The 24,902-nt window shown below is 38.9% G+C and overlaps 1 protein-coding gene across 10 annotated transcripts in view; it reads right to left on the bottom strand.

Moving 5' to 3' along the window:
* Positions 1-7,244, bottom strand: part of HMGN3 (high mobility group nucleosomal binding domain 3) — a 32,515-nt gene extending 25,271 nt beyond the window's left edge. For 4 of the 10 annotated variants that reach the window (XM_080806386.1, XM_080806385.1, XM_080806387.1 and 1 more), the window contains exon 1: positions 6,919-7,076. In XM_080806386.1, the coding sequence (XP_080662512.1) occupies positions 6,919-6,933 (15 nt within the window). In that variant the 5' untranslated portion in view covers positions 6,934-7,076. Of the gene's footprint in view, positions 1-6,918 lie in introns of all 10 variants that reach the window. The other 6 variants (XR_013967003.1, XR_013967004.1, XM_080806388.1 and 3 more) reach the window with 4 other exon arrangements.
* Positions 7,245-24,902: the final 17,658 nt, after the last annotated feature.

The following is a 24,902-nucleotide window of genomic DNA, read 5'->3' as shown; positions in this document are numbered from 1 at the left end:
ATGTTCCTTCAGAAACACTGCATTTGTTATCTGGTTGTTGAACATCTCCTAGAACTGCAGTTAATTAAACATGCAGGGTGAGTTCTACCGGCTCCCTATCCACCGTGTGTGCTGTTTGTCCTCCTACAAAATGGAAGCATGGTACTTATCAGAAGCCTGCTATTTCACTGTAGTTCTCTGAATATCTGAAAATATCATCGTTGCAATAATGAACACCCCTTGACTGTTTTACACACGCCAGGTGCTATTGCTAAGTACTTTGCATTCACCATCTCATTTAATTCCCCCAACAACCCAATGAGGTAGAATATATTTGTTTCCCTCTTTTACAGACAAGAAAACAGAGTCTGAGAGAATTAGGAACTTCTAAGTGTGAGAAGAAATTAAGCAATGCCCCCTAAATCATACAGCTAGTAAACTGTACATGTTCGAACTATACCAGGCTACCTCCTCACCAAGTATATGAAATAATTAAACTTACTACTTTCTTTCCTTGAAAATCAAATATCTCACGGTCAAGTCAAATTAGGAAGATTATGAAGTTAATTCTGTATTAGGTAATCAAATAATGTGTGCTAATTTAGAAACATGGTGCTTGTCAGACAACCACCTTTATAATACTAGATGGTGGTTACAAGAAAGGCATAAAGGCCCTGAAGTCACTTACTAATGAGGGAGGGCAGTTACTGCACACAATGTAATCTCAATTGCTAACAGGCCTTGAATTTAACTTCCTTATACTTCAAAGAAAGCAAGACTTCACAGAAAAGACCCATGACAGATCACCTTTAATAACAAACTAGCACTGATCATCCTGAGATTAAAAAAAAAAAAAAAAAAAAGCTATAACCTCCAACCCTCTTAACCAAACAACTTCTTGTCAGTGTTTCTTCTGTGGACATGTGGTCTGGCCAAATCTTTAAATTCTCAGGCTTTTTTGTGGCTCATTATCATTTCTTGCCATGAATTATAATTACTTACATATGTATATTACCTTCCCTATCAAACTAAAAGATCCTTCAAAATGAGGGCATTTACTTACTCACTTCAAAAAGGGTTGGGAAAAAACCCAATTCACTTATTTTCCCAACATGATGGTACTTTGCATAAAGGTGATGCTCCATAAATGTTTATTTAACATAAAATAAGTGAATCAATTAATAAAATGTAAAAGTCGTCATTCTGGAGCCTTTACTCAACATAGGTACCATATCAATATTAACTCAATTAAACTCAGCAAGCATTTATGGGATAGCATGCTACATGTAGTTAGGCCCTTTCATATTCATACTGGAAACCTCAATATGGTTAAGAAGGCTATTCATCCTAAATTGATTTATAGATTTAATTCAATCCCTTTTAAAATCATGGCAGGTATTTTTGCAGGTATTTTGTCTATTACACTGCAAAGAATGTAACAGACAAAACAATTCTGAAAAAGAACAACAAACTAAAGGACTGATACTAGCAGAATTCAGATCTTACTATAAAACCATAATAATCATGATAATGTGGTATGACAGAAGGGCAGACTTACAGACAATGGAAAATAACTGAGAACCCAGAAAGAAATCTTTATATTTATGATGAATTGGTTTTCCACAAAGGTACCTATGCAATTTAGTGGGAAAGGGATGATCTTTTCAACAATTGGTGTTGGGAAAACTGGCTATCAACATGCAAAAGAAAAAACAAAAAACAAAAAACAAAAAACAAAAAACACCAACCAAAAAACAAAAACCCAAACCCAAACCAAACCAAAACAAAGGAGAGAGAGCTCATTTAAACCCTTATCTCACACTAGATACAATATTAACTCCAAGTGGACCACAGAACTAAATATGAGTGAAAACTACAAAACTTCTAGGAGAAAATATTTGTGACTGTGGTTTAGGCAAAGATTTGTTAGACATGATGCTAAGCAGATTTTATCAAAATCAAAAGGCATCCTTAAGACAAATTATTTTTAGAAGTCACAGACTGGGAGAAAAAATCTACAAACCATACAGCTAATAAAGGACTTGTATTTAGAATATTTAAAGAACTCTAACAACTCAATAAGACAAACAACCCAATTAAAGAGTGGGCAAAATATCTGAATAGACATTTTACCTAAGAGATAACACCATGCTGGTAAGCGCATGAAAAGATGTTCATTGTCATTAGTTATTATGGAAATATAAATTAAATTAATCAGAATGGCTATAAGCATAAAAAGTGACAATACCAGGATGTAGAGACACTGGAACCCTCATCCATTGACAGTATGTACAATCACTTTGGAAAATAATTTGAAAGTTTCTTAAAATGTTAAAAATAGACTTTCTTACCACCCACCAGTTCTACAGTTAGGAAACTTCCCAAGATAAATGAAAATATGCCCATCAAAGATTTACACATCTACATTCACTGCATCATTATTCATAATAACTGAAAACTGGAACAATCCAAATGTCCTTCCATTTGTGAAAGAATAAAAAATGGAATATCTTTAGGCAACAGAAAAGAAGGAAGTACTGATTCATGCTACAACATGTATGGACCTCAGCAACGTTACACTGAAAGAAACCAGACACAAAAGGCTGCATATTGTTTGATTCCTTTTACATAAAATTTCTAGAAGAGGCAAATCTATAGAGTCAGTAGGTTAGTGGTTGCCTGGAACTGGGTGGGAGCAGAAACTAGATGCAAACAAGTCGAGAAAGCTTTTCAGAGTGATGGAAATGGTTCAAAACTAGATTATGGTAATGTTATACAACTTTATAAATTTACTTAATTAGCATACTTTGAATAGATGAATGGACATTATGATAAGTATATCATACCTTAAATAAGGCCTTTTTTTTTTTTTTTAAAGGAAATTATACTCCCATCCACACTGCTTGATTGTTGCTAGAGTGTATCATTTACCACTTGGCAGTGACACTTCCAATCTTTTTTTACCAGACTGGCTTTAAAAAATCACATCTCCTTATTCTTAATAATATACATTTCTTTGTTGTCTAGCAAAACTGAACATTTCATCTATTTGAGTCTGCTGTTTTCTTATAAGGATATACATCTTTTCCATAAGGACATGTGACACTTTTATCTTTTTAAAATAGCAAATTTGTTCAGTGATATGTGATACAAATACTTTTTCCCAAAGTTTTTAGATTTTGTTAACAACGGGTTTTTGTCATACTGAAATATTCATTTTCATGCAGTCACATCCATCTGTATTTTCATTTACAGAGTCTGTCTCTGGTATTATGACATGTGATACTTTTTTGAAACATTAATCAGAAACCTTGAATATTGTTAGTTAAGCATCTCTTGTGCCAAGCCCAGCACTACTAGGACTCTCCACTTTAAGAAAAGAGATAAAACCTCATTTCAAATTTCAAATCTAGAGACAGAATTTTCTTTCTTAGGCCTTTGAGTGTGAAGAGACACTAATGTTTACACCCCAAATTTATGAAAATTGCCTCATTAGGATATTTCTGATGTGATACACAAGACATTTCCAATAGTTTCAGTGATGAGGTACCAGAAAAATAAAAAAATAGGATGTGAAAATGTGTTTGCTGTTGCTAATCATGCCAGGACCATGACTCTAGGCCTCATTGGCTGATTCCTCTTTGTAGAACATCATATCATCACATAATAACGTGACCACAGCAGGCATTCATGGCTTTCTGACCAGAACAGTCTAGAACTCAGTCACTCATGATCTCACCACCACATGCATTCATGCATATTATCATTTTCCCTGCTATTCCACTCATTACTAAAAAGTGGTGGGTGACCCATCACCCATTAGGTAATAAATACTGGAAACCGAGCTTTTTTCAAATTTAGCAAACTCAGAGATCTAATGCTACCTAAAGAACTCTCTACTGTTGAGTGCATATTGCTTCAAAAAATATTTACCACAGTTATAAAAAAAATCATTTGGTTTACTATAACTGTAACTATCATAATAAAGATACAGACAAAATAAAGATATGATTAAAAAAATAAAAGAACATTTTACATTAATGTGGATATTATGGCCTTTAAGTTGTATAATCAAGCCCTGCTTATATTAAGATACAATCAGAAGAGGCATTCAAATGCATGATAACAGAAAATGACTCTGTTTTTCTCTGTATATATTTGACTCCTACCTACACTTGCAAGATCAGCCCAAATTCAACCTTCTTTCCCTATCAATCCTACAGTGTTTACAATCTACACCTGAACAGCATACTCTGGACTGAATACACACACACACACACACACACACACACACACACACAGTCTTAATGTTACTCAAGTGCTTTGTGCCTGTTACTCTTATTACCTTCGATGAATTATATAAGTTCCATGAGCGTGAACTATGTATCCCCATGACATTAAAGCAGTGCTAGGATTCCAGATTTTACTCTGCAGAACAGCCTAAACAGGCGTTCATCAAACAACTTCTCTTGATTTCTGGAAAAAGTTGAGAAAAGGGGGCCAAGATGGCAAAAAAGTATTGAGGGGGCACTTTTAAAAATTTATTTTAATGTAGAACAGGCAGGCCTTTAGTCAAGAAAAAGAATGTGGAGAAATATGTAAATGCTTTAGCAGGTGCCCCAGCTTTACAGCTCTTGAAGTGCTAGGCACAGATTGTCTTCAGTTCTTTTCTTCGTATCTAGGTAGGCTTTACCTAATGTAGTGGTTTCCAGTGTAAGCTCCAGTGACCTCCAGGATTCCATAAGGCAGCTCTAAGGCGTGACTGGATAGATGGGATGGCCATGGTAACTAGGTTAAATTTGTGGCTGCTTCTGTCCAGGTATCAACTTTGGGTTCCAGGTATAAACGAAAAGCCTTCCTATTAATCAAGGACAGGTTTTCCATCTCCGAAGAACATGCTGATGTCCGGCGGGATGACATTCAGGCCCTTGTCCGCAAGTTTGCCCCTAATCCCAGGATGCCTGGCTAGATTCTTCACAGGGACTCCAGGGCCTTCCAGAAAAATAAAACAACCAAAAGCCAGTACTGTTCTTTTCTTCCCTTCTGTTTCCTTAAGAGGTGAACAATGAGATCAAGTAAGAGTAATGGTTTCACCAACTCTGGCCCTTAAACAAGGACTCCAGCACATCAGGGTCTATTGTGATAATGGGTTTGTGCACATCTACCTTACTGTTCATTTAAATTTGTTAATAATTCTCAGGAAAAGGGATGGCACGAATTCACTCCATAACTCATCTCCTGATGATTGGTTCTTTTAACTCTGCTAGAATTCCCACCCTAGTCACTAAACCTCAGTTCAATTTTGAAAATGGTGGTATCATTTTAAATACCCTAGTTCTAGTAAAACAGGCCTGGAAAGCAACATCTTCATAAACAAATTTAAATAATGAATCTCAAGTATTAGTACTCTTAATATGCCACCCAACTTCTCAGGTTCCTAATCTCTTTGCATTTCCTAAATTCATCTTGACCCACCCACCACTAAATCTTTGGTAGTAGCTATTGGTCAGTGAAACGTTGGGAAAATCAGGTCTTTAACCCCTAGTTCAATGGCGTTAACACCTCTCAAGGTGTTCTGAGCAGGAAAAGAAAGAATACAAGTCAAACTCTTCCCACAGTATGAAGCACATAGTATGTGCACAATAAATTTTAAGACCAAAAAGCAAACAAACTTTCGTTGTATTTTTTTTTAAAGTAGAGGAGACAAGTTCCCATCAAATTCTTGGTAATGGCAGATAAGGAAGCAAAATCTTCTGTATTTTTAATACTCCGATATTTTAAAATAATGCATTCACTGATACAAATCAGACCACAGTCTTTAACTGATAAATCAGGATAATATTTGTAATTTTGCCTCAAATTTAAGACACTGGCTGGTTTACCCTTCTGGCAGGCAGTGGAAGGGTGCAAAACATTTTCTTAGGTTACAGCCGCCACACACTGGATTTCTCGGGGCGGAGGAAAGCCGTCCCTTCCCTCCCCGGGACAATGACCAGTCAGTCAGTCGAGGCCAGACTCCGCGCGAAACGTGCATGGCGGTGCGAGATACTTCGTGTCCCGGGCCCGCGCGGAAGGGGACGTAATAGACCTTCAGGAGCTGCAGCTGAGACGAAATGGTCCCCAGTTCCCTGTGAGTACCGAGGGGCGCCGGGGCACGCGCACCCCGCCTTTCCCGGCTGAGTGTGGGCTTGGGTCGCCAGAGTGGAGCCGGTGGCCCCGGCCCTCGGCAGCCCCGGTGGGCGCCCCCGGCGCTGTCCCGTTCTGCGCGTGGCTAACTCCTCCGCTCCCGCCGCGACCTGCCGGCAGGTCCCGGCCGCCCGGCCCCGCCTGCGCAGTCCCCAGCCCTGATTGACACGGGAGTTGGTACATACGGGTCTGCAGCAGAGGCGAGCAGGGGGGTGAGTGCTATTTTAAACATGGCTTTCCCTTCCCTTGGCCTCAGAGCCAACGCGGCGCGCCCAGCCGTGGGCTAGGCCCACCTGGGAACAACCCCAACATCTGCCCGACTTATTTATTTTTTTTTCCCGATCTCCTTATGCATGGACTTGTTTCCCTCCCCTCCCCCCCATCACGGCTTTCCCTCCACACTAATCACAACCCGGCAGTTTCAAAGAGGAAACTCCCCTCCTGGAAGGGGGAATGGAAAGCTTTTTGCTTCTTGTTGTTCGAGGTGGAAACCATTCCAGCTAGCACGAGTTCAAAAAGAAGGGAAGCCGCGTCGCTGGAGAGAAAGTAACAGTCAGAAATCGATGAGGGCGGAGGGAAGGAGAGAGGGAAGGAGGAATGTCCGCAACAGGCATCTGACAACAAGCGTGGAGAAGCGAAGAGATTCGCTAACCCGAGTTACTACCGAGCGCATTCCGCGCAATCCACCGCAATGACAAGATCTGCTGGAAGCACAATTTGAAGGCCTTTGAAATCTTTCTCCGTAAGACTTACCTTTCTCTTCGGCATGACTACGTTCGTGCAGCTAAAAAGTAAAGCAACGGGCTGGAACTGCAGACACCGCCGCTGGATGCCGCCGCTGCAGCTGCTCACGCGCAGGGCACGGCGTAGCCCGGCCTCACCGACCTGCACCTCCGCGGCTCCCTCCGGGGGCCCTCTACTCGCTCGCCTCCCCGCTCCTCCAATGAGGAGCCCCGACAGCCGGCCGCGAGGCCCCATTGGCTGCGGCAACATTCTAAATTCCACGAGGGCACGCCCACCTCAGTGCACAGGGTAAGCGCTGTTGTAGTTTCCACTTCACCGAAAAAAAAAATCTGCCTGGTGACTGAGCATGCCCAGTTCAACTAGTAACCCCCAAGCCCCACGGTCCTGGAGTTTCATTGTTTTGCTGCTCCCTATTTGGGTCCTGTCAGTAGGAACAGTGTGAGCCTTTATAGTCAGGAAAAAGAGTAAGTTTGGACACATCAAGGCACTTGATAAGTTTCCTACCCCGTAAAGGCTTGTAATGAATGTTAGGGGATGGAGACCTGTAAGAGTGAGAAGATAACCTGTTCTGGGAGAGTGCGGCAATTTCAAAGAGTCTCGGCTTCCCTTCCTAGATATCTAGTGACAATAATCTCTAAAGTTACTTAGTTTTAGTTTCCTAAAATCTGTGATTACAAATCACTAGCTAATTCAGCCAACTTCAAACTAGGCTTGAAGATGAATAGGATATGTTTGTTATGGAAATTAGAAAAAGAATGAACAAGGTCAGAACAGATTATTTTATATTTGAAACATATTTCATATATTTAAATAAATATATTTAAAATATACATAATTTAATGTTTCTCAAAGTTCTGCAGAGCATTAAACTGACATTGCAGAGACACTTCTGAATTTATGAGATCAGTTTTATCCTGATGACAAACCAGTATAAGATCTCAAAAGAAAAGAGAGCCATGGACCAATATCCCTTATAAACATAGACACAAAAATCTTGAACAAAATTTTAGTAAATCAAACCCAATAACATTTAAAAGGATAAGACATCATGACCAGTGAGGTTTATCCTAGGAATTCAGAGTTGGTTTAACATCTGAAAACCAACCAATGTAATTCACTATATTAATAAAATAAAGTAAAAAACCAAAATGATCATTTCAGCACGTATAGGAAAAGCACTAGTGAATGGGTAAGTAAACTGTGGTAACCATATGCAATAGAATAATACTCAAAAATAAAACAGAACAAAATATTCCTACATGAACAGATGCCAAAAACAAGATGCCACATGAAGGAAGTCAAATACAAAAGACTGTACTGAATAATTTCATTCTTAAGAAATTATAGGAAAAGCAAAATTAGGCAAGCTTAACTTCATAATCCTATTAAAGGCAAAAGTTCACACCACAAACATGGCTAAGTCCACTTTGGCCATGCAGAAGCTGCAAATATGTATTAAATAATGTCATCAAGTAGTTAATTTTATCGCTTGGCTTTTTTCTTTATTCATTTCCAAAATAATGAATTGACATCCTAGCAAACTCCAGAGGTGGTCAATGACTTTCTTTTTGTAATATCTTTAGGAACTCATGGATTCTTATATATGTGATATGCTTCAACCTATTGCCATTATTACTATTTTTTATGCTCATATTGCCCCAATCTGAGATGTTTTTCAAGTTGGTCCTTTTGACAGATTTGTCTCTGATAGGTTTCTTGCTTTCAGGCATTCAGTAGATCACAATGTATTCAAAATAACTCAGATAAAGCCAGTTCTTTTTTTGAGAAGTGGATAAAAACTTTGAGGTTAATAACTTTACCATAAAAATAATATTTATAATGGAGTTGTCTCAGAAAAAAGTTTATTTGCAAAATGCTTGGTGGTTAAAAAAAAAAAAGCCAGTGAAGACATTTTTAATAAGATTATGTGGGAAGGATGCTGGGTAGCACTTGTAATCGGGTTGAACATTTTTTTCTTTCTGGAGACCAAAATGTTTCACAACAAAGGCAGTCTAGGGTGAATTTTTCCCTTTATGATGATAAACGGTTCACAATTTGGCTTCTTTAGTTCATATTTTTCAAGGCTAAGCAGTCAACAGCAAACAAAATTGTGAATGTTTTTACTGCTACATAATAAAATAGTTGTAATGAAAATGAAATTTGCTAGTTGGGTAAAGAAAGTTGATTGTGGGAACCTTGGGTCATTTGAGCCTCTTAGTTCATTTACAAGTTATGAAAATAACAGATTAGTTTTGAAATGAATAACAGCATCAATTCTCTTTCCTTTGAAGTGGATTGCACCTGCCTGAGCAGAACATTCCGGGATGGAGGGTTCTCCCTGTACCTTCATTGGCTTTAAGGTCTGAGAAGATAAGCACAGACCTGTGGAGGAAAGAGGACTAGGCAAAGAGAGTGATTTAGTGGGTAGCTAGAATTCCAATTTAGGAGATAAAGATACCTGAGCAGAAATGAGCATGCCTCATACCAGACAATGAGGAGGCAAGGTCAACCTGGTAAGAAGACTCATTTGTTTATCAGTATATTCTGCTGAATGTTTCACTTGTTTCAAAATATCAACCTCTAAGCCAGTAAAGTCTTCTCTGCAAGATGTGGAGACTATCTTAGTTAAGATAGACAATGGACAAATAAAGGGAGTTATTGCCTGAGAAAGAAAGTAAAATTAGGGAAGAAACTTCTTTTCCAATTCTGATTCCTCTTCCCTTCTTTCCTACTCAAAACAGTTGGAATCTTATACCTACCACAGCATTTTTTTAAAGATTTTATTTATTTGACACACATAGAGAGAGAGAGCACAAGCAGACAGAGAGGCAGGCAGAGAGAAAGGGCCGGGAAAACAGGCTCCCCGCCGAGCAGAGAGCCAGATGCGGGGCTGATCCCAGGACCCCGAGATCATGTCCTGAGCCGAAGGCAGAGGCCCAACCCACTGAGCCACCCAGGCACCCCCACAGCATTTTTCAAAACAGCAGGGCAAACCCATTGGTGGTATCATGGCTATTATTAAGGAAGAAGAAGAAGGAGAAGGGAGGAAAAAAAAAAAAAGGGCAGAGAATGGAAGATGTCAGGGTGCATTTCACATGGTAAAGAGAAGTGGTGTTTTCTAAAATGTTTCCATTTTTCATACATTCCCACATAAATACACAGCACACACGTACATATACAGTTATGCACACATGCATATATGTGTGTGCAGGCGTGTGTGAGTGTTCTAGGTTGTGACTTGAAATGTATTTTTAGGATGGGTACTGGTGAAAAAACTTTAAAGCTACTTCACAGCCCTCGTGAATCTTGTGGATCTTTGGGGTTCCAGCAATGTTTTCCTCTGAAGAAGGGCACATAATCTTCAGATCATGAAAGGAACTTTTGAAGGGAAATGATAATCTCCCTCTTGATCTGTCCCTTCTTCTTTCTTTCAGGCAGGCACAGGCAGGGTTTTGCTTTAATTAATGGCAAATTTCTGGAGAATTAATATCTAGAATCTATCTATTGTTGCTTCTGATAGCTCTGTAATTCTGGAACAAATTGTTCTTCAGCAAATTGGCCAAAGAATTCCAGAGGTGAATGATTTCGGGAGTATAACAAAACATCAAAAACAACTGACAAGAGGTGGCAAAGGAATACTGTATTTTGTTCATATTTTTATTAGTCAAATCTCTAGTTTGCTGAATACTAACTTTTGGAGAGACCATGTCTAGTTTTTACAAAGTAACCAGGTCGAAGAACCACCAACCCCAAATCACAGGAGCTATCACAGGCTTCGTGGTGAGGACACAGCAAGGTAAGGACACCAGGTTGCAGGTTCCTAGGCCCCAAGCCCAACTTGAATCAGAATTTGTAATGACTGGACCTGGGAGTCTGCACATCAGACAAGTTTCTCCTATGATCTTCTCATGTATGTATGAGACAGAATAAGAGAGAGTATGTGCACACAAGCGGGAGGGACAGGGGGAGAGGGAGAGAGAATCTCAAGGAGATGCTGTGCTGAGCTCAGAGCCTGGTGTGGGGCTTCCCTTCCCACCCTGAGATCATGACCTGAGCCGAAACCAAGAGTAGGACAGTTAACTGACTGCCATCCAGGCGCCCTTCTCTGCGATTCCTATATTAGAACTCAAGAATTTTAGGCTAGGCCTAGTTCTCAACGACTATCTGCTGAATGCCAGCAGTGAGATTCAAATGATATAAAAGCGTGCTTCCTACTTACCACACTTCCAGAGAAGGAGCCTAATTCTGTGGGCGAAACTTCCCCACCGTGGACCTCCCCTGTGCTTGTGCTCCGTCTCTCCTCGGTTCCAGCTTTGCTTGGCACTGCATGCTTACTTTGCATTCTTCTCCCCGCTGTACTTGCAAGGAGCCTGAAGGGTCATTAGAAACTGTACAGTTTGAGAGCCCTAGAATAGTACCTCCTCCCTTCTTCCCTGGCAGTGCCCTAGGCAGCTTTTTGAGCCCCCGACAAGATTAAATTCCCTGGCCCTGCATCCTCAAAGGGAACCTAACCTGCCCAAAGCTCCAAAAACCACACCCTTGCAATGTTTTATTATCTCAGTGATTGTACAAGCATACCTTGTAATTGTATTAACAGCAAGGGGCGGGACATTCTGTGATCTTCTAACAGGAACCAACTTGTTGTTTTCCCCAGCTTTCAATCAAATTTAATCTGTGTGCACATTCTTTACCCTAGGTATGTTCTACACAGTTTTCCCACCCCCAGTCCTTTTCAGGTTCAATCTCTGTGTTATTTACCTCTCCTTCTTCTTGTACTGCTTAAACTCCTCGGAGTGTAATTAATTTGCTCTTTGTGGCTCCCCAATGACTATTTGGGGATGAATTAGCCATGCTCAGTAGCTAGAACCAGGGATTGGGCTGCATTTGTTCAGCCATCCCTTTCTGCCAGATTGGGCATATGTCCGGTGCCAAGAGCCAGCCGTATTCAAGGAGGTCAAAGTTAAGGAAAGGAACGCCTGAGGCTTCGTGGTGAGGACACAGCAAGGTAAGGACACCAGTCATACCTTTAGGGGAAAAGCTTATAGCTGCAAAGTGCCAGAAACTAGTCAGAGGTTGTTGCAATCTCTCAGACCCAGTTATACATTCTTATAGATTATGGCCATTGCCAGTACACTCTCAGGACCACACCCTGCCTTCTAAGATGGCAATCTTGGCTACCCATTTCTAATGTCTTCCATATTTCTTCAAACCTCAGAATCCTTGGGATCTTGCAAGAAACATCCAATTGCCCCATTCTTGTCACTGTGCACAGTGGTCCTGCCTTTCAGGGCAGATCGAACCATTTTCTTTCCACAGTGAAAACAGAGAAACAAAATCCAGGCTTAGGGAAATGAAAGTCAAATGAATCATTCTGGAAAACACTGAATGGCAACTGGAGAAGATTTTTCAGGTTAGCTTGGTTAATAACTGTCATAATTCTCAAGGCAGTACATTTCGACTTAGCAGTGGAACACTAGCCTGAAAAGTGCCATAATCTTTAAGGTTCCTTTTACACAGAGTTGTTCTTGTTGCTTTTTTTGAAGCATGGAATTGTGTTATACCCACAGAATATCTCATCCTCTCCCCTTTTCTCATTCCTATTCCCACTTCTGGCCTTTGGAACTTTTAAAAGATTTTTTTTAAAATGTTCTTTCCAAATAATCCAGTTTACCTCTTTAAATATAGGATATGTTGCAACTTTTCTGAAGTTTTAACTATTTTTTATGTTTTTTTTTAAGATTTTATTTATTTATTTGACAGAGAAAAATCACAAGTAGGCAGAGAGGCAGGCAGAGAGAGAAAGGAGGAAGCAGGCTCCCCCCCACCAAGCAGAGAGCCCGATGCGGGGCTCGATCCCAGGACCCTGAGATCATGACCCGAGCAGAAGGCAGAGGCTTAACCCACTGAACCACCCAGGTGCCCTAACTATTTTTTAAATAAATGGTCATCAAAAAGCCCTGAATTTGGAGCCATATGGCTTGAACTCAAATCTCAATTCATTGAACTGCAATCCCATTACTTAACCTCTTTGAAATCTGCTTTTTTTGTTGCTGTAAAATGACAATAATGATGTTGATCCAAGACAGACACTGCTGGTTACCAACCCAATAGTCACACTAGTCTTTGGACTTAGTGACAGAATTCTGATTTTTGGCAATAAACCTGGCCAAAGCAAAACAAAAGCTTTAGTTCTCCACTTCCCCAGCAGGGAGAGGTTGCTATGTGATACTGTTTTGGTGAATGAGATGTGTGCAGCCATCACAAGGCCATCGTGTCAACACCACCTATAACAGATCAGGGGCAGACCCAGCCCCACAGCTGCCTTCTGCCTTTGTTCTTCTCCTTCTTCCATCCCGGAAGTTGGCAATGATGTCGAAAGTAGAACATTTATCTATGTCCAGGAGGATGAGAGGCACAAGTCGAGGACGAAAGAGAAAAACGGGGATGCAGTTTTCTGTACTGGCCATTGTAACACTCCGCTACTTTTTATGCATGGAAAATAAGCACCTGCTTGATCAGGCCGTGGTAGGTGGGTGCCTATGACATGCAGCTGAATATAATCCCTCATAGATTTTGTGTGAAAATAGGAGACAATAAACTATAGGAATGCACGTATGCCTGCTGCGTAGTACTTAGCATATTTTGTTCGAAGAAATTATATTAGTGTTGTAATGAGCACTGGGTATTATATAAGACTGATGAATCACAGACTTCTACCCCTGAAACAAATAATACATTTTAAGTTAATTCATTGAATTTAAATTTAAAAAATTAACTAAATAAAAATAATAAAATGTTTAATACAGAAAAAAGTATATTATATTCCCCCTAGATTATAAAATAGAACACAGAAAAATTCTAACTTTTTCTGAATCTCTAAAGGCCTGATTATGAATGTTTGTCTCAAAATTACTTTAAAATAGGCAGAGATAAACATTATAAACAAGTTTTATTGTTGTTGTAGAATGTGCTACTCTAAACTATGGCCTACTGCCATGTGCTAAGGGACGGATATGTTGGCTTGTTGCTCAACTCCGTCTTTGCTGTCATATGCCTCCCTGTACTGTCAATGCTAGAATCTAAAAACCACAGCCCAGAGCCCATGCAGCTCGGGTTCTGGGTGTGATTTTGATTTGGCCAATTAGATGCACTAGTATGAGATTTGGAAAGTGGAGATTAGGAGGAGGCCACACTAGGCTATGTCTGCTGTGTCTGCTGCTTTCTGTTATCCTGCAACAACATCAGCAGAGATCCCAGGCACTGGCTTTGTGGGTTTTGCTAGGCAGGACTCCCTGCATCCACGCTGCAGACATAGACTGTGGCTGGTGTGGCGTGCTCTGGAACTGGAGCAATGGTGGCTTCCTGATTGAGAAAGTACTTTTATTCTCATGGATTCCTGATGCTAGTGGAGTCCTGACTTCTGAAGAAGCAGTGCTCCTTTGATGACCTGGTTCTGGGATGCAACTTTGGGAGTTTTCTGAAAGTTAAAGGTGGAGTCTGTTTCATTAGTCCTCCCAGCTGTCCATAAGCCATTGACTCCTTTGAATGTATCTCTTCCCCCTTAAATTAGATATAATAGGTTCTGTTCCCTACACTTGAACTCAGAGCCATAGAGATTCTATTAGTGTTGTTTACAAGACATTTCCAGCTTTAAGGGGCACCCTCTTTTCCATCTGAACCTACAATTATGGGCACAGATGTTGGAGATGTAGACTGTGCGTATCCCTGAGTGACCACTGTGAACAGAGCCCTTTGAAATTCCCTCCAATGGAAATAGGATACAAGTGAAAATAACCTTTTATTTAAGTTGTTGATATTTGGGGGAAGTTTATTGTCACGAGATTATCTGTCTTATTCTGAAATGACATAAAATTTAGAACCTAAGAGCTTCGGCTACTGTTTTAATAATAAACCCTAAAATATGTGGCATTGGCTTAACAACTGGTCAGAGAGAATCAAAGACACAACTGCTGAAGACTGGAGGAATGGATTTTCTGGTGGGGAAACATTTGGAAAAAGTGTTGTCTACAGTAAATCGGAAGGTAAAAGGCATACCTAACTTTAGGAAAGAGATTGAAAACATTAATATTACCATTTAATTTGCTGCTATCAACTGCATTTGGCACAATATTACAAGAAAGAGATATGTTTGGAGAAGAATTGCCCAGTTTGCAACAATAAAAAGACTAGAGAGTCTCCAAATTCAGGGATTCAAATGCAACTGGTTCTCAGTAAAGGATAAAATTGATACTTTGAGCCACAAGGAACTATTAAAACTCAGCTTTGTAGCAAGCAAATCACTGAACATGGATTAGGGTGTGGTGGCCTGAAATTCCTTTCAGTTGGACCTGAAATTCCTTTCAAAATAACATAAAATGGTTCGGGGGGGGAAAGGTGTTCTCACTGCTAGGCTCAAGGAACCTACAATTAGGAAGGGAAGGAAGAAGGGAGGGAAGGAGGAGGGAGTCAGGCATTGGTGCAAGAAAGCACAGAAATATGACAAATTCATATTTCTAGAAAGGAAACACGGGAGTAGATAAGAAGTCAACCAAGGTTAAGTTTGGAAGACAGTTTCACCTAAAAGAGGCACCAACCTGGATTAAATGCCACTGTGACTGAGACTTAAAATGACCCTTGGCCCCTTGGATGAGAAGTATGCTGAGAAAACTGCTAAGTCTCTAAAGCAAATATATTCTCCACTGCCTACTTCGGACAAGGTCGAGAAGAATCATAGAAAAAGAGGAGCCTCCCAAAGGGAAAATCCAAGGACCGTGGAGATGAATACACAGGGGAGCCCCTCCTAGGAAATGTACATGAAGCCTGTTCAGGACAATTCCTCACCTTTGGGGTAAGAGGACTAAAACTTCTGCTTAGCCTAATACCAGAATTATAAAAGGCCAGTGACTGCCGTGTGTTTCCCATTCTTCCTATTTCTACTAAAGGATTATTTTATTAAAGCATTTATTAAAGTCATCCTGATCCTACTCCCAGGCAGGTCTCTGGATCAAGAGGAGATGTACATGGACCTGGTGTAGAGGATAGTATTCTCTGATATGCAGATTACCACACATCACCCGTAGGTCCTGGGCTTTGATCTTGATATCGTCACTGGGATTTTTGAGTTCTCTTTGCTCAGAAGGGATGGAGTAAATGCATTTTGTTTGCAGGAAGGAGGATGAAAGAAATATTTCATGCCCAGAAGAGAAGACTATAGTAATAATCAATACTGTTCATCGGCTTTACTTCTAATGGCATTATCCTTCTCCTCCTCCCATTTTTAAAGTTAGGCCTGGCTATAGGACTTTGGCTAATTAAATATGAAGATAAGTGATGCTTGTCTTTCCTGAGTACCATTTTTTTTTTTACTGTGGTAAAAACCACATGACATAAAATTTACCATTGTAACCACTTTTAAGTGTACTATTCTGTAGTGTTAAGCATATTCCCATGAATGTACTTATGAAACCCAGAACATTTTCATTTTGCAAAACTGAAACTCTGTACACATTAAATAACAACTTCCCTTTTTACCTCCCTTCCCCTCTACCCTGTGACCACCATTGTACTTTCTGTATAAATTTTACTACTGTAAGTACCTCATATGAATGGAATGAATCACGCATTATTGTCATTGTGGACTATTTTATTAACATAATGTCCTCAAGTTTCATCCATGTTATAGCATATGACAGGATTTTCTTCCTCTTTAAGGCTGAATACTATTCCATTGTATGAGTAGTCTACATTTTGTTTGTTCATTCAGCTGCCTATGGACATTTGTGTTGCTTTTACCTCCTACTGTGAATACTGTGCTATGCTGAGCCCCATTTTTAAAAGTCAGTGTCTGATTCACCATACTTACTCTTTTTCCTGCTGTTGTGAACAAAGAGGCATAAAGTAAGATGAATTCTCTCAGTCTGGATCCCTGAATTATTGAAATGAGCAGTGTTCCCTGCTGATGTGCAGTGAATAGATAGAGTGAATGAGAAATAAACCTTGTTATTTTAAACCATTGAGATTTTGGGATCCTATTCCCCTCCCCCCAAGGAAAACTGATAAGGTTTTAACTTTTAAAATTAAAATTTGACTTTTTTTTTTAAAGATTTTATTTATTTATTTGACAGACAGAGATCACAAGTAGGCAGAGAGGCAGGCAGAGAGAGAGGAGGAAGCAGGCTCCCTGTTGAGCAGAGAGCCTGATGCGGGGCTCAATCCCAGGGCCCCGGGATCATGACCTGAGCCGAAGGCAGAGGCCTTAACCCGCTGAGCCACCCAGGTTCCCTAAAATTTGACTTTTTCAAAGTTCACAGGGAAAAACGATGAAAGAGGCTTTTACGGTGAAAAGGCTGCTATGTTTGAACCTTACACCTCCATTGGATCACTTGGTTACACCTTCTTTGTGAGTTTTTGTTTGTTTGTTTGTTTGTTTTTGTTCTCGTTTTGTTTTATATAGCCATATCCATGACTTCTCTTTCTTTAGTTGGCCAAAGCCTGGAGAAATCCCAAGTCCCAATTTCTCATTTCTTATCTGTTCATCATCTCGTTTTCTGTACTTTGGATGGTCAATGTCATTGCACCCTATATATTTGATAGGAACACATTTGAGCATCAAAACCCTTTAATAACAGAAGTTGGGAAGATGGTAGTTAATTTTCTCCTTCCCATTAAAATCACAGGGTTGAGGGGTGCCTGAGTGACTCAGTCAGTTGAGCATCCGACTCTTGATTTTGGCTCAGGTCATGGTCTCAGGGTGGTAGGATTAAAACTCCAAATCAGGCTCTATGCCCTGGCTTGGAGTCTGCTTGAGATTCTCTCTCTCTCTGTCTTCCCCTCTCTCTGCTCTCTCGCTCTCTCAAATAAGTAAATCCTTAAAAAAAATTTTAAAAATCACAGGGTTTATATGGTAGCTCCATGACCAATTGAGATGCTGTCTCCTATCTCATCTTTCTGTCATCCTCATTTTACAGCTTGTCATCTGCTAATATGACTGATCCAATGTAATATATTCCTCATGTGTACATTTTGGCCAGCAGGAATGAAAAAAGAAAAAGAAAGAAATGCTCTCTTTCTTTAAGGCAACTTCCAGAAGCTGCATATAGCCCTTCCACTTATATCCCATGGTAGAATTTAGTCACATCAAACATTAAAGGAAGCTGGGAAACATGGTCTTCTTTCTGATCAGTGATGTTCCCTACTTGCAGTAAATAACATGGAGGTTCTACTTTTGAAGAAGAAGAAAATAGATTTGGAGGTTTAACTAGCTATGGCAGGCAGAGTAACAGTCCCTCAAGGATATCCACATCCTAATTCCGAAGATGTTCCTGTGAATGTGTAAAAATGGAAAAATGACTTTGCAGTAAGGACCCTGAGATGGGGAGATTATCCTTGACTCTCCAGGTGGGCCCAGTATAATCACATGGATTCCTAAAAGCAGAGAACTTTTCCTGGTTATGGTCAGAAGGCAGATGTGACCACAGGAGTGTCGGAGAGGTTCCATGTGAAGAGGACTCAACCCACCACTTCTGAGTTTGAAGAAGAAAGGGGACCATGAGCCAAGGAATGCAGATGGCCTTTATAAAGCTGGAAAAGGCAGGAGAATAGATTCTCCCCTCAAGCCACCAGAAAAGAACACAGCCCAGCCAACACCTTGTAACACAGGGAGAGATGTTGGACTTCTGGCCTATAGAACTGTAAGACAATAAATGCTTGTTGTCTTAAGCTACATTGACAATCTGTTACAGCAGCAATAGAACACCAGTACACTACCATCCCAGCCACAGTGCCTCTCTTTAGCCACCCAGATATCTGTGCACACTTTTTTCTTCACACACAGAATAGACTCACTTTCTGTCCAAAGGAGAAACCCTTTAAATCCCATCCATCTCTTCCATTTACTAGAACCCCTCTGTAGATCTTTAATTTAGTCTGGTGTTTTACAGTATTTAGACTAATATCTCTTGCTAGACCAAAGAGAAAAGAACTCTGATGAGGCTTCATGTTTGCTTTTGACCCTATAAGGAAGCCATGAGAAAATTTAGTTATGAGGTGAGGATCAATTAACGCTACTTAGGAAGACTTTAAAGAGCTCTTGTCCCACAATCTAAGAAAATCTGAAAATTAGCATTGTCCCCAGCATTGTACTCCTTTTCTAAGAATTTTGTTTTGGCTACTTCCCTGTATTGAGACCCCTTTTAGAATACATAACCTAGTGTGTCAGTGTCTTTAGACTGGAGAAGTAATCTTCATTTCAGATGCTGACGTGCTCCTCCTTTTTTTAAAGGCTTAAATCAAACATATAAAATCCCTGTATTCTATTGATTTTTCCCTTTATCAAAATGGAGAAATTAAAATAAATGACATTCTGTTCTAGTTAGGATATAGAAAGTGTGACAGTCATCTCCATCCTCATATGGAAAAACAATTACATAAACGTAGGAACTCATATATTAAAAGAGAAAGTTGTTAAATGCAAAAAAAAAAAAAAAAAAGCCAAAAGAAACTAAATTCCAGAGAAGGGTCAAATCTTAGCAATACATATAAATGCATAACAATGGTAACAATGTAGCTGATTTTTTTTCAGAAATCACTCAAAAGTGTTATTTGCCAGGAAAAGTAAAACTAGTGAAAAATTTAAAATAATTTCTTAATTATTTTTAGTAAACTAAACTTTAAGTTTTTTCTTGATGTGAAAATGTAACTTTCAATTTAGTTGCTAATTTATCATGCAGATATTTTGGAAGTTTTTCTTTTAGTACTCAACATAACTGATTATGTGTCAAATAATTTTTATCAAGTTGAGCAATAAATATGAACTATTTTTATTTAATTTTCAAACTCCACCTCACCCCTGAAAGCATGGGAACAACATCACCAGGCCAAGTAGCCCATACCTATGTTCAGGCCACCTCTTGAAATGTGACTTTGAGATCAAACAATTGAACAAGAGAAAGTCCTCGATTCATAGCCTTCTCTTAGCCATAGTTTTGTGGAACTGACCTGGCATACATTTGTACCTTCCATGAATCCAATGTCAGTGCTGCTCACGTGATACCCCTAAAAACTCAAAACTCAACAAAAGGAATGAAATACGAAGTAATAATATTTTATTAGGTAGAGTTGCACTTTGGAGAGCTGCATTCTATTGTAATACTAAGTTTTTTTCTTAACACTCCCCAAGGAACAGTTTTTGTCCTGTTTGGTGCAACAGTGCCCCACTGAGAATGCATAATCTAAATGAATTTAAAGCATTGAGAGAAAATATATAAAGTGCACATTTGCAAGAAAAATATATTTTCCCTGGAACTATTTAATTTAATTTGTCTTCTTACATATAATGTTATATGTATAAGGGGTTACTGCCCCCCCTAAAAAAATTTCCTAACTTGATTACAGAATCAGTGATCCCAAAGTTCATTTAATAAAAATTCAGTCTGGAGTGCACTTTTTCTAGGGACTTCAGTCACTGTACAGTGTACATGTGTCCAGTCTGAGATCTTTGAATAATTACAAAGGTAATAATAATAAGATGTCATGCGCTATTTTCAATATTTCAAAATGCCTTGACACAATCATACTTTTGCTGGGCTTTCTCCCCCTAATGTGCGCAGTTTTATAGGTCTTTGTTCTTTAAAAACAAGACATCAAATTGTTGTTTAATTACGTGATGTTATTGACATCTCCTTCTGGCCCAATCACCTACACTGCCCTCTGCCTCCCACAGCTTCCTCCATCTGTGTGGCCACCATTCCTAATCCCTCTTAGAGATTTGTCAGAATTTTTAACAAAACAAAAAAATGAAACAATTGTTGCTCGCTAAGTAATTTTTTCTAAACATAATATTTTGAAACACAATGTCCCCAATTGAAAATTGTTAGCAGGCAAGTTAATAGTGATAATGTTTCAGCCTCTCATCTGGTTTAACTTCTACAAAGGTCTAATGAGGTCAAATGCATTTTCCAAGGTCATGCAACTGGTTAATGATGGGGACAGGACTAAGTCCCAAATTTCTGACTAAAACCCGTTATACTATTCACTACATTAATGCTGTCCTCAGCATTGACAGCATTAAATGCGTGTGCCGTAAGTACCATGAAGGCCATTTTCTATGGATGGAGATTAGTCGTTGCCTTCACACCCTAAGGCTTATAAGAGCTACTTCTCCATGCCTGCTTGTATGCCAGGGTATTGTCGTCAGCTCAGACACAGCAGAAGGCTGGGAGGCAGAATACTCATGCAGCACTTTTGACAGATCGCTGAAAGCAAGCTCCTGTTGTCTGTGACTGCTGAGTTGTGCTATGATAATTGTGATTTGCAACAATGTCCCCAAGGCACTGCAGGTTCTCAGGATGTGATCTGAAGTATCAAAGGGTTATTATATTTGGAACAGTCTTAGCATTTACTATATTTGATGGCATTCCTAGGTGACAATATGGCAGTTCTCAGTCAAACACAATTTGTTTAATTGGACTTTAAAATAAGATTTCTGGAATATAATTTAATAGAAGTCTCAAGGTCTAGAGTAGCATTGCTTATTTTTATAGTTTATACTTGTTATTATAGTTTCACTTTTGCCTCATTAAGCCTTTGCTGAGAATTATGGTATGGGTCTCAATGATTTTTTTTTTTTTTACTTGTTCAAACTACTTAACCTTTGAATTCCTTAAAACACAATTAATTCATTGGGGATATGGACATTGGGGAGGGTATGTGCTATAATGAGTGCTGTGAAATGTGTAAACCTGGCGATTCACAGACCTGTACCCCTGGGGATAAAAATATATTATATGTTTATTAAAATAAATAAATAAATTTTAAAAAACACAATTAATTCATCAATTATGCATTTGTTCAATAAACTATTGAGCACTTATTATGTGCCGCATTTATGCTAGATATTGGAGAGATACTGGTGAAAAAAAGATATAAAACTTAGGGACTATAGAACTTAAAGAACAAATAAAGTTACAACGGTGATGAGTGTCATATGGTTGTTACAGTTTATTAAAGGCAGATTTGATAAAATTGGGAATAAGAGAAAATGATCCCTTGAGGAAGGAATGATTAAGCAAAAGTCTGGAGAAATAGCCTTTAAGTAAGCAAAGAAGGCAGAGATCTTTAGGCAGAACAGCATGTGCAACATCTCTGTGGCAAGAGAGTATTCAGTGAAATAAAGAGCAGTGCTGCTCATGTGCAGAGAGGGTTGGAGGTTATTATATGAGATGATGAGAACTAGGACAAGATCATGCATAATTTGTAGGCATTGTTAGGTCTTTTTGCTTTATTTGGAAAGCTGCTGAAAGCATGGAAAGAGGTAGGGTGATTAAATCTTGTTCAGAAAAATCATTCTGACAACATTGTAAAGAATAGATCGGAGAGGTAAGAAGGTGGTATTGAGAGCTATTAGGAGATGATTTTAGGAATACAAGTGATATATGCTGATTGGTTAGGCTATTAACTCCCCCCCCCTTTTTAAGGTTTATTTATTTATTTTAGAGAAAGAGAAATGCATACCTGTGAGTGGGAGTAGGGACAGAGGGAGAAGGAGAGCGTACCAAGCCGACTCCTCACTGGGTATGGGAGCCTGATGCAGGGCTTGATACCACAACCCTGAGATCACGACCCACGCCAAAACCAAGAGTCGGATGCTCAACCAACCAAGCCACCCAGACTCCCCAACCATGATCTCTTGATGGGGGTGATATCACCCCAAACAGGGCAAACATTTGTTCATTTGGGGGCAAAAAAAAATCTTAACTATTATTATTATAGTTTGTAACCCTCCAATTCTGATTGATAAAATCTTATTCCTCAGTATTTAATGTCTCTCATTGGGTTTTAGTGTTGTTTTGAGATATCACATGAGCAACACTGGTATTGGAATTTTGGATGATACACAAAGTGTATGCAAAATCAGTGCCACATAACAACAGGGAATGGTTGGCTATAATTGGGGACTTTCTTTTGCAGGATTATTTGATCTTCAATTTATATTACAAGATATAGTCTGAGCATGGGTATGGGTTGTTTTTGGCTACCTTACATGTTGTTTATATCTGATCATAATGCTTTTGTATGTGAATTGGGCTTTGAGAATTAAATAAAAGCAGTTTATATTATGTTATTTAATTTGACAGAAGTTAATCAACTCATCATGCATCTTATCAAATGATGAAAAGAAAATGTCAACAATATCTGAATTGGTATTTAGCAGCTAATTAAATTAAATTTTTTACTCCAATATCAGGCAAAAGTCAGTCAAAATTAAAATAACTAAGAAATTAATTTAAAAATTAATTCAGTTTTTAATTATACTTTTGCTGGAAAATACAACTTTATTTATTTATTTGAGGGAGAGAGGGAGGGAGAGAGATAAAATGAGCAGGGGTAGGGGCAGAGGGAGAGGCAGGCTCCCTGCTTAGCAGGGAGTGGGACTCCGGGCTCAATCCCAGGACCCCTGGATCATGACCTGAGCTGAAGGCAGACACTTAAGCATCTGAGCCACCCAGGTGCCCCTGGCAAATACAAGTTAATGATTTTTTTAAGAAAACTTGATTACACGTCTATTATTAGTATGTATTTATATAAATTGCTCATTTGCATTTATGCATATATTTGATACATTGCCATTTACATAAGCATATAAATTACATTAAAATTTACCTAGTGTAAATTGTGGAAGGGAAAGGGGATAAAAGTAGAGGATTGCTATTTTCCATAGTAAGCTTTATTTAACATTTAAAACAATGTATATGCACAAGTTTGATAAAAATTAAAACTTGTAGAAAAAAGATTAAATGACATACTGTGTTTCAAAATTGTCAATCAGAGTACCTGGTTTGTAATAAAGAGTTAATAAATTTTTTTATTTACCAAAAAGGAGTTACTCAGCAAATACAGTTTTAAAGTTAAGTTAAATGTTGATAGCTTTCTGATTTACCTTTTAACTTCAAAACTTTACTTAGCCATTCTTAATCCTTTAGTGAATAAAAAAACTCCTGTATTGTATTTAATATACTGACTGTTTTTAATATATAAATCACAGCTATACATTATATTTGTGGTGCTTACATTTTGTGGATGGGGCAATTAGGAAAAAAAGTCTAAAAGGGCTTCTTAAGGCATAATAATGAGGAAGAGATTAGTAAAAATTGTTTAGATTAGGATGATAGAAGTAGAAATGCAGAAACACAGAAAATTTGGGGAGAGATAAGTCAACTAGGATTTGATAATGAACAGAGTGAGAGAAAGGAAGTTGTGAAAGATAATACTTATGTCTAGTTTACACAATAACAAATGATTCAACCAGGCACTGAGATATGGAATCACTGGGAGAATACCAGAAGTTTGTCATTTGCTTGTTTATTTTGTGGAATTTGTGTGTGTGTGTGTGTGCGTGTGTGTGTGAGAGAGAGAGAGAGAGAGATTGTGTATTTGTGGGCAACATTTAATGAAAAAGTTTGCAAATACTGACTTTTAGGTGCCTATAGTAGGCAGAATAATGGTTTCCTCAAAATTTCCACATCCTCAATTCTGAAAACTGTGAATAAATTATGTTACATGGCAAAGCGGAATTAAGATTACACATGGAATTAAGGTTGTTGATTATCTGACCTTAAGATATTTTTTTTTAAATATTTATTTATTTATTTATTTGACAGACAGAGATTACAAGTAGGCAGAGAGGCAGGCAGAGAGAGAGGAGGAAGCAGGCTCCCTGCTGAGCAGAGAGCCCGATGCGGGGCTTGATCCCAGAACCCTGAGACCATGACCTGAGCCGAATGCAGAGACTTTAACCCACTGAGCCACCCAGGTGCCCCTGACCTTAAGATATTAATGGTAATCCCCAAGGAAACCAATAAGAAAATAACTGAAGTGTTTAGTAAAAGATAAATTCTATATGGTAATTATAATAGAACACTAGAAAGTATCTGTTTAACACAAAGGAAGGCAGTAATTGAGGAATTGAAGAATGCAAAAGACACAAAACACATATA

The sequence above is a fragment of the Martes martes genome (assembly GCF_963455335.1).
Source record: "Martes martes genome assembly, chromosome: 6".
NCBI classification, from domain to species: Eukaryota; Metazoa; Chordata; class Mammalia; order Carnivora; family Mustelidae; genus Martes; species Martes martes.
The sequence above is the reverse complement of the archived record's forward strand: the minus strand, read 5'-3'. Positions and strand labels throughout refer to the sequence as shown.